This window comes from Fukomys damarensis, unplaced genomic scaffold (assembly GCF_012274545.1).
Source record: "Fukomys damarensis isolate Sample0158 unplaced genomic scaffold, DMR_v1.0_HiC HiC_scaffold_9, whole genome shotgun sequence".
NCBI classification, from domain to species: Eukaryota; Metazoa; Chordata; class Mammalia; order Rodentia; family Bathyergidae; genus Fukomys; species Fukomys damarensis.
Window position 1 is genome coordinate 2,989,708 of NW_022900921.1, and position 14,884 is coordinate 3,004,591.

The 14,884-nt window shown below is 36.6% G+C and overlaps 1 protein-coding gene across 1 annotated transcript in view; it reads right to left on the reverse strand.

Annotated features, from left to right (window-relative positions):
• Positions 1-14,884, reverse strand: part of Meikin (meiotic kinetochore factor) — a 58,890-nt gene that overhangs the window by 39,269 nt on the left and 4,737 nt on the right. Inside the window, exons 5-6 of the mRNA XM_019209853.1 lie at positions 14,286-14,423; positions 5,913-6,032 (exon numbers count right to left, since the gene is read on the reverse strand). Of these exons, the coding sequence (XP_019065398.1) occupies positions 5,913-6,032; positions 14,286-14,423 (258 nt within the window). The remainder of the gene's footprint in view (positions 1-5,912; positions 6,033-14,285; positions 14,424-14,884) is intronic.

Below are 14,884 nucleotides of genomic sequence, written 5' to 3' on the forward strand. Positions count from 1 at the left end.
TATAAATTATATATTTATTCGTCTTTTATTGTTTTCTTCGGCCACTGTAAGGTAAATTCTGTTAGAGAAGGCAATTTATCATGTTTCTCACAGCAACTAAAACAGTTTATGCATAGTTGGTATTTAATAAATTTTTGCCGAGTGAACTGAATTAATGAATAGTAAGACAAGGTCCCCCTGAAACACCCAAGAGGAGATATTCTGAAGTAAGCTCCATAAAAGGGTCAGAGAAAATTTTAGGTTCAGAGAAAATTTAGAAACCCCACCTCTTTATAGGGTACCTATACATACATATCAGGTGGCAGCTTAAAAAAAGATTCGAATTTAGGAATTAGCTTCGAAGAATTCTCATATGTAATGACTATAGCAGTAGATAAGATGCAAAGAAGCCTAAACAGGAGTCTCACAAGAATTAATCTGCTATTTGTTTGCCTCTGTTATTAGACTACAGGATCCTTGGAGCAGAAATACACTTGGTACACAAATGAACAGTTGGTTCTGTTGAATTAAGGAATTGTAAAAAATATTTCTAGAGCAAAATGAAATGTAATTTTAAATTTCAAGATAATCAATACATAAAACATACAAAAACATACGTAATTCCAAAATTACCACTCTCCCCTAGCACCATGCTTTATAAATAATATTTTCCACTGCCAAACTTTGGATTTGGTAAGTCCTGAGTAAAATTCATGGCTATTTTCAGTAACTTTACCACTTTCCCTCTAATTATCTCTCTTCTCTTATTTATATATTCCATTATTTATTTATTTATTTTTGCAGTATCCAGGATGTGAACTCAGTACCTTGAGCTTGCAAGGCAGGCTGCAATGCCACTGAACTAAATCCCCAGCCCTATTCCGTTACTTTCTGATCTCCAAAACAAAGTCTTTTATTTTAACTCTCCAGGGAAGAAGGAACTTCTTTCAAAGATCTGTACTTTTACAAGTTTAGTTTTCATCACTAGAGTAATTTTTCTAAGAATAAAAATGATCATGATGATTTTTATTCTCACATTTCCTAATATAAAGCCTCACATTTAGTAAATGTGCACTACAACTTCTTCAAACGATGGTTGTGCAACTAAATACATATTTTTATTTCACAGAAACATTTACAACCATCATGAGTAAAACCAGCAACTCTTCAAGTGTACTTCCAAATAAATGCTATAAAACTTGTGTAGAAAAGGAAGAAAATAGCAACCTGACATATAACTGAGGATAAGGGTGTAAATGTCTTGCTAAATTTATTCTAATAATAAACTAACAGAGTGCCTATAATGCAAAATGCTTTGCTGATCACATTATTTTTCAATCACACACAACCACAATATATGTGTTTAATTATTTTCTTTCCCTATTTTTGACGCCTTCAAGGTCAGGGGAAGTACGGCACTTTCCACTGGTTTATGTAACAATGCCTAGTTTAAACACATATTCTGTAAGTGTTTATTTAATGAATACATGATGGGTGTTTTAGGAATAGTTAAACTTCTAATTATAGAAATCTTTATTTCTTAAATAAAACTAAGGTAAAAAGCATTCAGTTCCTGGAGTGCTTATTTTGTTCATACATGCTATATTGTAGCAAAAATAAAGAAATGTATAATCATGAAAATAATTATTTTCTTTGTTACTTGATTATGAATTTGAAATACACTTTGGTTATGGAGAAATAATTCATCAAGCTCATGTCCTTACTCCATAAAACAAACAAATTAGGGGTATTTTTATTTTTTCAGTAACTTTCAAGTATCTTCAAATAATACTTAAAGACAGTCATATGCAATTAATAATTTTGCAGAAAATGCAATTGGTTAGAAAAAATATTCTAAATCTATAGGAATACATTGTTTAATAATAAAAAGCAAAATATTTATACATTTATCAGTTAGAGGCATAGTGTTTATAAAGATGATAATTTCAGGCATTTTTAGGAAAATGGGTGCATCTTGAAAACAATGTTAAATGAAATAAACCAGACACACAAACTTAAATAAAATATGGTTTCTCTCATGAGAAAGCCCAAGTACAAATAAACTAAAGAGCAAAATAGAGAAATGACAATAGGAAACAGGCAGATAGATCTTTCGCATATGGGAAGGAACTAAAAGTCCCAAAGCGAGGCAAGGGTGGGATGGTAATGGGACTGAAAGGATTTTGTCATGTACATGCCCCAATTAATCACTATGAATGGAATCATGTGTGTCATAAAGATGAAGTAAAAAAAGCATAAGTGGGGGAGGGGACCTAGAGAATGGGGAAAGTAAGGGTAATAAAAAGAATTAAGATATGCTGAGTACATGTATCTACTCCCAAAGATGAATGTAAACATTTTGTACTACAAACACGTACTAAAAAACAGAGATGGAGACAGAAAGAGAGACAAATACTATACATGAAATAGGACCACCTTGAATGCCATTATTGGCCTAATTTCAGAACCCATGGATAACAGAACATTAACAATATGCTACTTCTGGACATATTTCAGCCCACTAGATTAATGGCAGGGTTAAATATTGTGAGAATTTATATTTAACATGTTTTGATTATGAATAAAGCTTAAAAAGAAGAGAAACAGTGTGTGCAGGAGTCTGACAGCACTGTGTTTAAACTTTGTCTTGTTACTCACATTTGAGTGGTACTGGGATAGCTATTTAACCTGTCTTGAGTCTAGGCTACCTTATTTATGTAAAGGGGGTAGCATCCTGTTTTCCAGGATTTCTGTAGTAAGGGTTTCATATAGGAGATATAATATTATTTGAAATGAGTATGTTATTCTTTTGCATCTCCACAAATGAGACAGCCCTGCATTCTATCTAGTGTAGCAAAGGATTGGCTGTTGTAAGAGTAATATGAACCGGGTGTGGTGGCGCACCCCTGTAATCCCAGCACTTGGGAGGCTGAGGCAGGAGGATCGCTGCAAGTTTGAGACCAGCCTGGGCTACATAGTGAGTTCCAGGTCACTCTCAACTACATAGTGAGACCCTGTGTCAAAGAAACAATAAACAAGAGTAATATGAAAAGATCAAAGCTCAGTCTTTGACTACTGAAACAAGATTGCTAAGCAAAACAATGGATTTCTCAGTAAGACAATTGAGTTGAAAACCAAATGTGAAAAGAGAATTTTCTGAACTCCTATCATTGGTTAATTGATTCCTTCATATTCCCTTTAAACAAAGGCTATCCAACTAGTATTTTCTTACCTTCAGATGAACTTTCAGGGAGATTTCTTTTTAACAATGTTTTTCTGGTATTCTCTTGTAATAAATTATTATTTTCAGGCAATAAAAGCCTCATGAAAGATTTTCAGAAGCACTGTATAGCATATTATGAAATTTTTTAAATAACTGAATCCTCAAAGAATTTAAAGGAAATTACTGAAAATTTATACAAGTTGAAAAAAAGTTAAAGGAGACACCATCAAGATGACAAAAAGACAACCATAGAATGAGAGAAAGTATTTACAGAACACATGTCTGATAAGTTGCCTGAGCCAGTTAATCTCGTCAACTGGGATGGATTAGAAGTCACCTGGAGGGGTGAATAGATCATCAGCTAAACTTATCACGGGATTAACTGACTGGTGTTCATAGCTGCATAAGGTAGGGTCCAGTTGGAGGTGAGTCACGCGGGGCATCTGGTGGACAATATATCTCTATGGCATTTCCCTGCACCCTGCTTATTAACTACCATGAGATGAGTAACTGCTCCCATACCATCCTACCATGGAGTTCCTCTCTTGGAGTTAGCTCACCACAGACTGACACAAGTGAAACACTGAGCCACATTAAACCTCTCTTCCCCTCATGTGTGGGTGTCCAGCAGTTGGACAGACGACCGATATAAGGACTTATACCTAGAATACATAAAGAACTCCTAAGAGACAAATAACCCAATTTTAAAATGTCCAAAGGATCTGAACAAACATTTCAACATAGAAGATAAACAAATGAACGGTAAGAACATGAAAAGATGGTCAATGTCATCAACCATTACGGAAATGCAAATCAAAACTGCGAGGTATCACTTCTCATCCATGATGTGGATGGCTATAATCAAAAGAAACAGTGACAAATGTTAACTTGAATATGGAGAAATTAAAATTTTAAATATAAATTTAAATTTCTTATAGTAAAAGACATATTACCATTCATCCCATTCAAAATATTCTCCCTCATTTTGAACACACTTATTCCATCATGCTTGCCACTTTATGGAGCAATTCTGGAAATCTTCTTTTCATGAGCATCTTTAGCTGTATGTAGTACTATTGTGGATGCCCTGATGTCCTGAACTGATTCAAAACATACACCTTTCACAGTAATTTTGACTTTGAGAAAAAGTAAAAAGTTGCTGTGTCAGATCCTGTGCATTAGAATACTGAAAACGATGAAATGTTTTTACCAGCCTCCTTTTCTAGTGGATGGCAGTAGGCAGCAGCAATCACTATATTTTTTACTATACCTTGTAAAGACATGACAATGGACTTCCAGAACTGTTTTAGAAAGATTCAGAAAGTGACAAAAGACGGAAATATGATAAAGGAAAAGTGGGAAGGGAACCGTAACCTCTCCAGGACCTGAAGTTGAGATACCTAGAAAACAACAATGTAGTGAAGAGAAAGAAAAGCATGCCTCTGGAAATTAAGAAAGAGCAGGGCCGAGGATGTAGCTCAGTGGCATAGCGCCTGGTTGGCACATGTTAGGTCCTGAGTTCAATCCCCACTATCAAAAAAAAAAGGAAGAAGAAAAGAAAAAGCATAGAAGAAAACCATAAACCACAAAGGAAGTGAAGACAACACAGAGAAAAGAATGAAGCAGTCAGAGCACTAACCCCACACAGGAGGGAGAGAGACCTGTCTCCATAATCACAAGGTAAGCCCAGAGACAGCCAGGAGCACCAGTGATAATGGACTGGCAATGCTAACTTCAAGAAAAGCCCAGTTACTGTTAAGCTGCAAATACAGTGTGGGGACTCCTTCCCATGGCAGAGCAGTGTTTGGGAAGAAATCCATTCCATACCTGTCACAGTTGGGAATGACGTGATGAGGAGCCATTCTGAGAAGGGATTGATTGTGGGAATCAGAAGTAACAGAACCACCACCCTTCTGGGTTTCTGGGGTTACTCTACCACAGTGACTGGACTGGAGATAGCCAAAAGAGACAGCTGTAGAGATCTCCCGAGAAGTTTAAGCACTGATATTATATCAATATCATGGTGTACAACCTTGATACGTATTCATTCCCCTACACGGCGAAGGTACTTCCTGGGGTAATTCTTTGCGGCAGTCTGGTGTACAAACACATTTTCCTTGGTGTGTCATTCCTGTTGATGAAGCCATATCCATTTTTTTATATTGAACCATTTTATTATCCCCAAACCTTCCTTGTGATGACTCCTCATCCCCATAGGCAGATGCTGTTGATGTGAGGCTGCCCACACCGCCCTTTGCCAGCCTTGATGTCAGTAGGTGGATGCTGGGTCTTGCCTTGCCTGTGGCAGATGTGGCTTCTCCCAGGGCATGACAGTAGAGAGGTGGGTGGCTTGAAGCTTTCTTGGGTTCACTTTCTATTCTTATTACCAATTTAACTACCAATATTAATATCTTCGTTCTGATCACTGTACTTAGATTATGTAAGATAATATTAGGGAAAGCTGGATATAGGGGAAACCTCTGTAGCACTTTTGTAATTTTTCTATAAATTTGAAATTAGTTCAAAATTAAAACTCATAAAAAGGTAATCCATATGTACTTGAACTACTATCAGATAATAATTGTAGCCAAAGGCAATCCCAGTTGATAAAAACACAGAGATCATGCAAAAGAAAAAATACTTTGTTTTTTCAACACAGGTGAGAGATTTTTCTCCCATGCTATGAGAAAAATGAATGTTAAAAACTCACCCAAAATTGCAGAGAGGTTTGAAAACTCTGGTGCCTTCTCTACTGCCACTGCTTTACTGGTGTCCAGAAGAGTAGAATTTTTGCACTGCACATATTCTGTCAATTTGGGACACTCCCAATCTAAAAGAGCAGGAGCAAAAGAAATATTAAAGATTTTAAACAGCAGATTACCTTTCCCTTCTTTTCCTTTTTTTTGTTTTGTTTTGTTTTTTTGAGACAGGGTCTAACTGTGTAATTCAGACTGCTCTGGAAGTCAGTGTGTAGCCCAGGCTGGTCTCGAACTTGCAATGATCCTCCTGCCTCAGCCTTTTGAGGGCTGGGATTACAGATGTGCACCACCATGCCCGGCACCTTTCCCTTCTTTAATTGGTGGCCTAGCCCATACCAAACTATGATAATTGAAAATTTTGGCTGCAACAGAACAAAAAGACAAGATATGACGGCACCAAGATAACAAATAATCTGTAGTCTGTTCTAGTTCTTTGTCTTTTTCTTCCTTCCTGAATTTTTGCTTCATTAAGATTACTGATCTACTGGGCAGTGTGGTATATGACGATAATCCTAGCACTCTGGGAAGTTGAGTCAGGAGGACCCAAAGTTTGATCTTAGCCTGGGCAACTTAGCCAGATCCTGCTTCAAAATAAAAAATAAAAAATTCTGGGGATACAGCTCAGCTCAGTGTAAAGATCGCGCGCGCTAGGGATTAAACTCGGGACCCTGCACTTGCAAGGCAGGCAGGAGCACCACTGAGCTAAGTTCCCAGCCCCCATAATGACTGATACTGATCTAAGGGACAGGCAGGATATATGTAACTAGAGAAGCTCATCTTTCATGTTGTGTCATACTTCCATATCCCATCGAGGATCACATCACTAAGTGACACACTTATACTACTGCTAGTTGATAACAGTTTTAAGCTTTCTACTGACTCTCCATTATGCTTTCTTATACCTCCTTATCCCCACCTCTCCCACTACTCCCACTGTTATATCATATATTTAGCTGGATCACTATTCAGTGCACATAAAATATGATAAAAATGTTATTTATACTTATGATATATCATGGCCATCTTTTGTTCTTCCTGAAGTCTTTTCTTCCTCTTTTGGTTTAGTTTTCTATGTATTTAATCTCAAACTCTACCAAGTTGTATAAGTCATTCTGTTTTACCCCACTCCTTTGGCATTCTGAAGTTTCATAATATTGTACTTTGTTTCATATTGTGCACTATGTACACTGTGGTTGTTTTAGCCCAGAAATACAAGTTCTGTAGCTCCACGCTCTTGAATTGTTTCTTTGATATTTTTTTCTCTTTTTAAATTAACTTTCCCTGAACTCCTATTATCTGACGCTAGACTGCATATACTATTCCTTTCAACATATTTTTCTCTTCCAAATTTATATTTTCATTATTTTTCCTCTTTTTAATTTTGTATTCTTTTTTTTCAGCTTTAATTGAGTTTATTGGTACATTTTAGGGATACAGTACAGTTATATTCATGGTTGGGAAATTTTGTATTCTTTTTTTTTGGGAAATTTCAACTTTCCCAATCCTTTCACTCAGTTTTCCATTCTGCTATTGTATTTAATTATTGGAATATTCCCTGGTTTGTAGCATCCTATTCCTAATTAATACACTACATATTTTCTTATTTCAATGAAGACTTTAAAAAATATTTTCCTTGGTGCACACCTGTAATCCCAGCACTCTGGAGGCTGAGGCAAGAGGATCACTGTGAGTTCGAGACCAGCCTGGGCTACATAGTGAGTTCCAGGGCAGTCTTTATATATATATATACACACACACATACATATATGCATCCTCAAAATGAAAACAAAGTATTTGTAAATAGGGAAGGGTGGAGGGGTTGAAGGGAGGGCAAAGGTATGAGGAAAAACTAAGAGCCAAGATACATCATGTAAAGGTACAAGATCTCAATGATGAATGTAACTGTACAGTATACCTAAAAAGTACTAATAAACTTGGTACGCAAAAGATAAAACAGTCCTCAGTAAAAAAGTTTTTTTCCTGTACCATTATCAGTTCTATTTTTGCTTGACTCCTTAATTTTTAAAATAGATTTTACTGTGGTTAGAGCAAATACTATCTACCTTTTAAGAAAATTGTTAACAATACATTATTATTTACTACAGGTACAGTGTTAAATAGCAGATCTCTAAAATTTGCATATCTCACATAACTGAAACTCAGTAACTGCCGAATAGCAAATTGCTATGATTTATACCTGGAATGTCCTAAAATGGCACATATGTTCAGAAGCTGGGCTTTTGGAAGGGGACCTCCTGGTTGGAGGTGCGTCACTAGGCGTGACCCAGAAGGACGTATTCCCCACCCCCATCCTTCCCTCCGCTGCTTCCTGGCTCCCACGTGAGCAGCCTTCCTCTGATGGGCTCTCTGCCATGCTGTTTCTGGTTTGAAGCTAGCTGTCTATGGACTGAAAATATGAAACAAAATAAACTTCTCCTTCCTTAAGCTGTGGGTGTTGAGTCTCGGCATAGGGAGAATACAGTTGACCCTGATACACAAACATCTTGGTCTAATTAGGTCAATGGGAGATTCATCTGCCTCTTGTTATCTATAGAATGTACCCAGGTAAACATCCAGATCTCAGCCGCACTGAATCACAACCAACTTCAGTTTACAAACAGCCCTGGGGACCGACAGAGCTCATAAGTGAAGGGTCCTCAGTAACTAAGACACAACTCAAATTTTCCCTTCCCACCACCTCCTGTCAACCACCATTTCATTTTCTACTTCTATGATTTTGACAACTTTATTTATTTTTGGTGCCAGGGAGTGAACTTGGGTCCTTGCACTTGCGAGGCAGGCAGCGGAAACCACTGAGCTAAATCCCAGCCTGATTTTGACAACTTTAGCTAATTCAAATAAGTGGAATTATACAGTATTTGTCCTTCTGTAACTATATTATTCCACTTAGCATAATGTCTTTAAGGTTCATCCATGTTGTCACAAATGGCAAGATTTCTTTTTTCAAGCTGAATAAAATTCCATTTACGTTTATATCCCACTTCTTTTATGTACTCATCAGTTCACATGCCTTCAGCTTGTCTTCTTATCTTGGCCATTGTGGATAACACTGCAATGAACATAGAAGTGCCGTTTTTTTTGAGGCTCTGACTTTATTTCGAATAAATAAGGGGGTTGCTCAATCATATAGTTATTTTGTTTTTACTTTTTAGAAAACTTTGTTTTTCATAGCTGCTGCACAATTTACATTCTTGCCAACACTCAGCAAGAGTAATAGTTTATCCACATGCTTGCTGTCATATTGTCATATTTCTATTGTTTTGTGATAGTGACCATTTATTTTAACATGTGTGAGGTGTTCGCTCACTGCCATTTAGATTTGCAAGTTCCTGATGATTAGCAATGCTGAGCAGTTTTTTACATACCTGTTCGCCATTTCTGTCTTTGGAGAAGTAAAGTTCTTTGCCCATTTTTATCAGGTTATTGTTTTGTTTTGCTTTACTGTTGAGTTGTAGGAGTTTCTCACACATTTTGATTACTTTATCTGATAAACTGTAGATATTTCCTCTAATTCTGCAGTTTGTCATTTTTACTGTTGATTCATGTACTGTGAAAGATGCTTTTTAGTTTTATACAGTATTATCTGTTGATTTTTTCTTACCTATATTTTTGGTGTCACATCCAAAAAATCATTTCTAAGAAAAATGTCACTTTTCCACTATCTTATTTTAGGAGTTTTACAATGCCAGGCCTGATAGTTCTGCCTTTAATTCACCTTCACTTGATTCTTGTATATGGTATAAAGCTCCAATTTCATTCTTTTGCATACAGATATCTAGGTCTAACAGCAGCATTTGTGGAAAAGGTTAGCTTTTGCTCATTGTGCCATCTTAGCATTCAGTCAAAGATCTGTTGATCATATATGCAAGGTATTATTACTAGGCTTTCTATTCTGTTCTATCAGTGTATGTCTGTGCCATATTGTTTTGATGACAGAATGACAGTTAACACAGCATTTCAATGATTGTATGTTCTATCCACTGTTGAAAGTGAGCACTGAAGGCTCACAACATTATTGTATTGTTATGTACTTCTCCCTCCAGTTTTGTTCATTTTTACTTAATATATTTAGGTGCCCTGATGCTGGGTGCATACATACCATTGTTCTATCTTCCTGGTAAATTGACCAAATATCATATCATTATTCTGACCCTTTATCACTACACCTTATAAGATACCTTCAGTATCTCTTGTGAATTTTTAAAGTCTATTTCGTAGCTCTTTTGTCACTCATCTATTGCTGTATTTATTTGTATTTCACTGACTTGGGGAATACTGTTTTGATATTTCTCTTCTGTTTGTGTATATTCTGTATGTATTTTCTTAGACAATGAGGTTTACATAAATCTTCATGTAGTTATAGTCTATTTTAAGCTGATAACAGAAAAATTAATTTTACTACCTCATTTAATTTTGTTACTGATTGCACAATTTACATATTTTATATTGTATATCCATATTTTACAGTAATTTTAAATATTTTAAACCTTTATATTAGAATTAAAAGTGACTTTCACACCACTATTAGTGTTCTGTATTTGCCTATAATTTACCTTTACAAGTGAGTTTTATACTTGTACATGTTTGTATGTTTATGTTTAGTGTCCTTGAGCTTCAACTTGAAGCACTTCAGCATTTCTTATAAGGTAGCTCTTGTGATAAATCCCCTCAGCTTTTTTCCAGGGAAGTCCTTATCTCTTCCTTCATTTTTGAAAGACAGTTTGGCAAAGTACAGTACTCTTGGGTGAAAATGTTCCTTTCAGCAAGCTGAATACTTTGCCTCATTCCCTTCTAGTATGAAGGTTTCTGGGGAAAATTCCAATGCTGCTTTTATAGAAGTTTCCTTGTACATGTCAAATTACTTCTCTTGCTGCTTTCAAAATTCACTCCTCATTTGGATATAGTGTATCTCAGTGTGGCTTATTTGTATTATTTGGGATTCCTAGACAGTATTTGGATACTCCTTTCATTTCCCCAACTTGGATATTTTTAGCAATTACTTCTTTGAATAAGCTTTCTGGTCCCTTCTCCTCTTCGATTTCAGGATTCCAGTAATGCACATATTGGTCTGCTTGATGATGTCCCATTGTCCTCTTAAGCTGTTAATTATTTTTATTTTTTCATGTTGTATCTCTGACATGATTTTATTATTATTTTTTGTACCAGGGATTAAAATCGAACTCGGGTGTTTGCACTTGCAAGGCAGGCAGCGGCACCACTGAGCTAAATCCCCAACCCTAACTATGATTTGAGGGGAGGGTACGGGAGATCAAACTCCAGCCCTTGTGCTTGAGAGGCAGGCGGCAAAACCAGAGTCAAATCCCTGGTCTTCCTGACTACATGATTTTAAACGACCTGTCTTTGAGTTTGCTGATGTTTGTTTGTTTGTTTGTTTGCTTTTGAGACAGGGTCTCACTATGTAGTTGAGACCGAACTGGAACTATGGAGCCCAGGCTGGTCTCGAACTCACAGTGACTCTCCTGCCTCAGCCTCCAGAGTGCTAGGATTACAGGCGTGCACCACCACGCCTGACTGAGTTTGCTGATTTTTTATTCTTTTTTTTGAACACAGTAATTTTTTATTCTTAATCCAGTCCATGTTGAACCTCTCTGCTAAATTTATTTCATTTTAGCTCTAAAATTTCTGATTTCTATTAAAAATTTCTATTTCTCCAAGATTTGTTTTCTATTAAAATTTTCTTTGTTGAAATTTTCACTTTGTTCATGAATTGTTCTCACAACATTGAGGATTTTTGTGATAATTATTCTGGAATAGCTGCCAAATAATTCCTCTATTTCCATTTCATTAGGGTTGGTTGCTAAGCACTTTTATCTTGTTCTTTTCCTTAGAACATGTTTCTCTATCTTCATATTTTTTGCATTTCAGTGCTAGCATCTGTACATTAGAAAAGCAAAGAAACTATCCTAGACTCAAGGGCTTGTTTTATATGAGAAGAGACCCCCACCAAACAGCTCTGACAGAGATTGTTCAGGAATTAAATTCTGTGCTAAGCACATATATATTACATGTATATATTTTTCTATATATTATGTATATTCAAAGAAGTAACAGCATATGTGTGTACAACCATGCCTAACTTGCCAATGTCTTTGTTCTTAGCAGTCCTCAATCATATACAGTATATTGGGTCATGTTAGAGCTCTGAGTCAGGTAAGACAGCAACTATTTCCACAGGAAACATGTAGAAAAGAATACTGGACACACAGTCCAACTCTTCCCCTCCAGGGTTAACGTGAGATCTGGAGTTTTTGCCTACTCACTTTGTAGTGAGTTGAGTAGAAGGGCTATGGCAAATACCTACATGCTGGACTAAGTTGCTTTTCTCCTCAGAAATAGTCAGTCCCTCAGGCATCTCTCAGAAAATTCAGAACACTGGGTATATGATTCAGTCTTTTCTTCCACACAACCCTTAAGGAAAACACATGGGACCTGGTAGATTCCTACCAATTACATGATGCTATGCCAGGGGCAGGTGTTACATAGTAATATGATATCTCAAACTTTCCTACTGGCTTCAAGATGGCTAGTTTTACGCTTTGCTAGGATGTAGGAGCCCCACCATTAGTTTATGGATTTCTCATAGAGAAAATTAAATCATGAAGTGCTATTGAATCAGGGTATTCATGAGAAGAAAAAAAGTCCAGGGCTTCCTATGCTGACATCTTGCTGATGTCATTCCCATATTACATTTGGTTTTGGTTTCTATTTTTAATATTAGAGGATTTTCTAACATTAAAGAATCACATTCTGGTGATCTTAGATATCTGACATATTTAAAAGGGAGACCTAAAAGGATAAGTGTAATCCCTATGGCCTACACAGGCCTTGTGACGTAGTTGGCTTCATTGTAGTGTTCTGCCTGGGCAGATTCATTGAAGGACTATGAAGGTCAGTATCTTTAGATATTTTATTTTGGACTGCTTTAGTTCCTCAGAAAATAATCTTCCATTCTTCTGTCTAGCAGGTTCATGTTTGGGTGCCAATATTCCGGAAACTGAGCAGAGAAATGAGGTGCTGGTTTAGGGTGGGAAGAGGAGCAGTCCCCGCAATTAGGATTTGTACTTTCACTTAATTCCTTTTCCTCCATGCTCAATACATATCTGGAACAGTCAGCTTTTGCTATAAGCAACCCTCAAATCTCAGTGGCAGAAAACAAAAAGCATTTCTTGTTCCATATCTATCAGTTGGCTCAGGAAGCTCTGCTTCAGGATATAGGTCTGCAGTACATTGGGAGTAGCTCTGTGCGGTCTGCAGGTTGCCTGGGGTGGATCTCTTTTGTACCTCTCATTCTGGGGTCTCTCAAGAGGAGGAGAAGCTAATTAAGATATATTTTTCCTATAGTGATGGCATAAGAGGATAATTCATCCATGTAAGTACATTTCAAAGCTTGTCTTTTGTTCACTGGTATCCTATTGCCCAAAGTAAATTACCTTGTCACCCTCAAAGCCGAAGATTAAAAAATTACTATAGAAGAACGAATAATTAGGACCAAAATTTCAAAATCTCACCATATCCCTGCTATTAATAGGGTCTAGCATCTTCCAGTTCACAGTGCTTTTCAAAACATCCCAAAGAATAAGTTTACAGGCTCCCTTTGAGTAGGAAAGAAGCAGTCATCACACCTGCCATGTTTTCAACATACCTTTTTAGAAGGAATTGATGCAGCCAAATTGTAAGATTTTCTGGGACAGTTTGGTGTAAACTGGCTTATTTGTATAATATTCACATTACTGATTTAAGATTGAGCTTTCTGCTCTATCAAACCATCTGATCTGTAGCTTTCCAAACTTTATGCTTTCTTCTTTCATATTTACTTTATCCTTATGGGTTCTCCCCCCACCATTTGGGTTTATTTTTTTAAAAAATAAAAAGAAATGAAGAATCCATTTTATGTCACTGAAGAAAGCTGTAAAGTATGCAGTTTGCCATCACCAATAACTATTCGAATGGTAAAGTATTAATCTGTAGATGTGGCCAGTTAATATTTAAGTTATATGCTGAAAACTAAGAGAAGTGTATGAAATAAATGACAACCCATAGCTCAAGAGGTTTACATTCATTACATACAAAACTGATTAATAATTAGGTATGTATTACATATAAGCGCTAAATGACATTTTTTTTTCATCCTTCGCTGATCTGTAGGAAATTGCTCTGCAGATCTATGTGACTATACATGGAACACAGTGGTAGTGGTCACAGGAGAGAGGTGTTAAACGAATGTGTGGACAAAAGAACAATTTATATAATGAAGCAAATTAAGGTTGAAATTATATTCTTACCCAAATAATTTGATCCTCTGAACAGTTCAGGTGATGAAAAGGTACTTAAATTTTCCTCGACACTGTTGAATTCTGTATAAGACTCTGTGACTGAATAGCTCAGAAGAGGACTACAAGTATCATGCTGTAAACTTGGTCCTATAAAATAAAAAACCAAATAGAAAGGGTAAAGTGTCCCAAGAGAATATAGGCTTGAAATCATAAGAATTTAAATTTATAGAAATGTACATGCCAGGCCAGGCTCAGTAGTTCTGCCGCCTGCCTGACAAGTGCAAGGTCCTGAGTTTGACCCCTAATACCAGAAAAAAAAAAGAAGGAAAGAAAGAAATGTACGTGTAACTGTACAATAAGATGTAAAAAATTGCTTCTACACACAACTGCAAAGGCATCACATTACAAACTGTTTTAATCTGAATCTTAGAAAATAATTGTTTTGATGTTAATATAATGCATCATGGCCGGGTGTGGCAGCGCATGCCTGTAATCCCAGCACTCAGGAGGCTGAGGCAGGAGGATCGCTGCGAGTTCGAGACCAGCCTGGTCTACATAGTGAGTTCCAGGTGAGTTTCAACTACATAGAGACCCTGTCTCAAAAACAC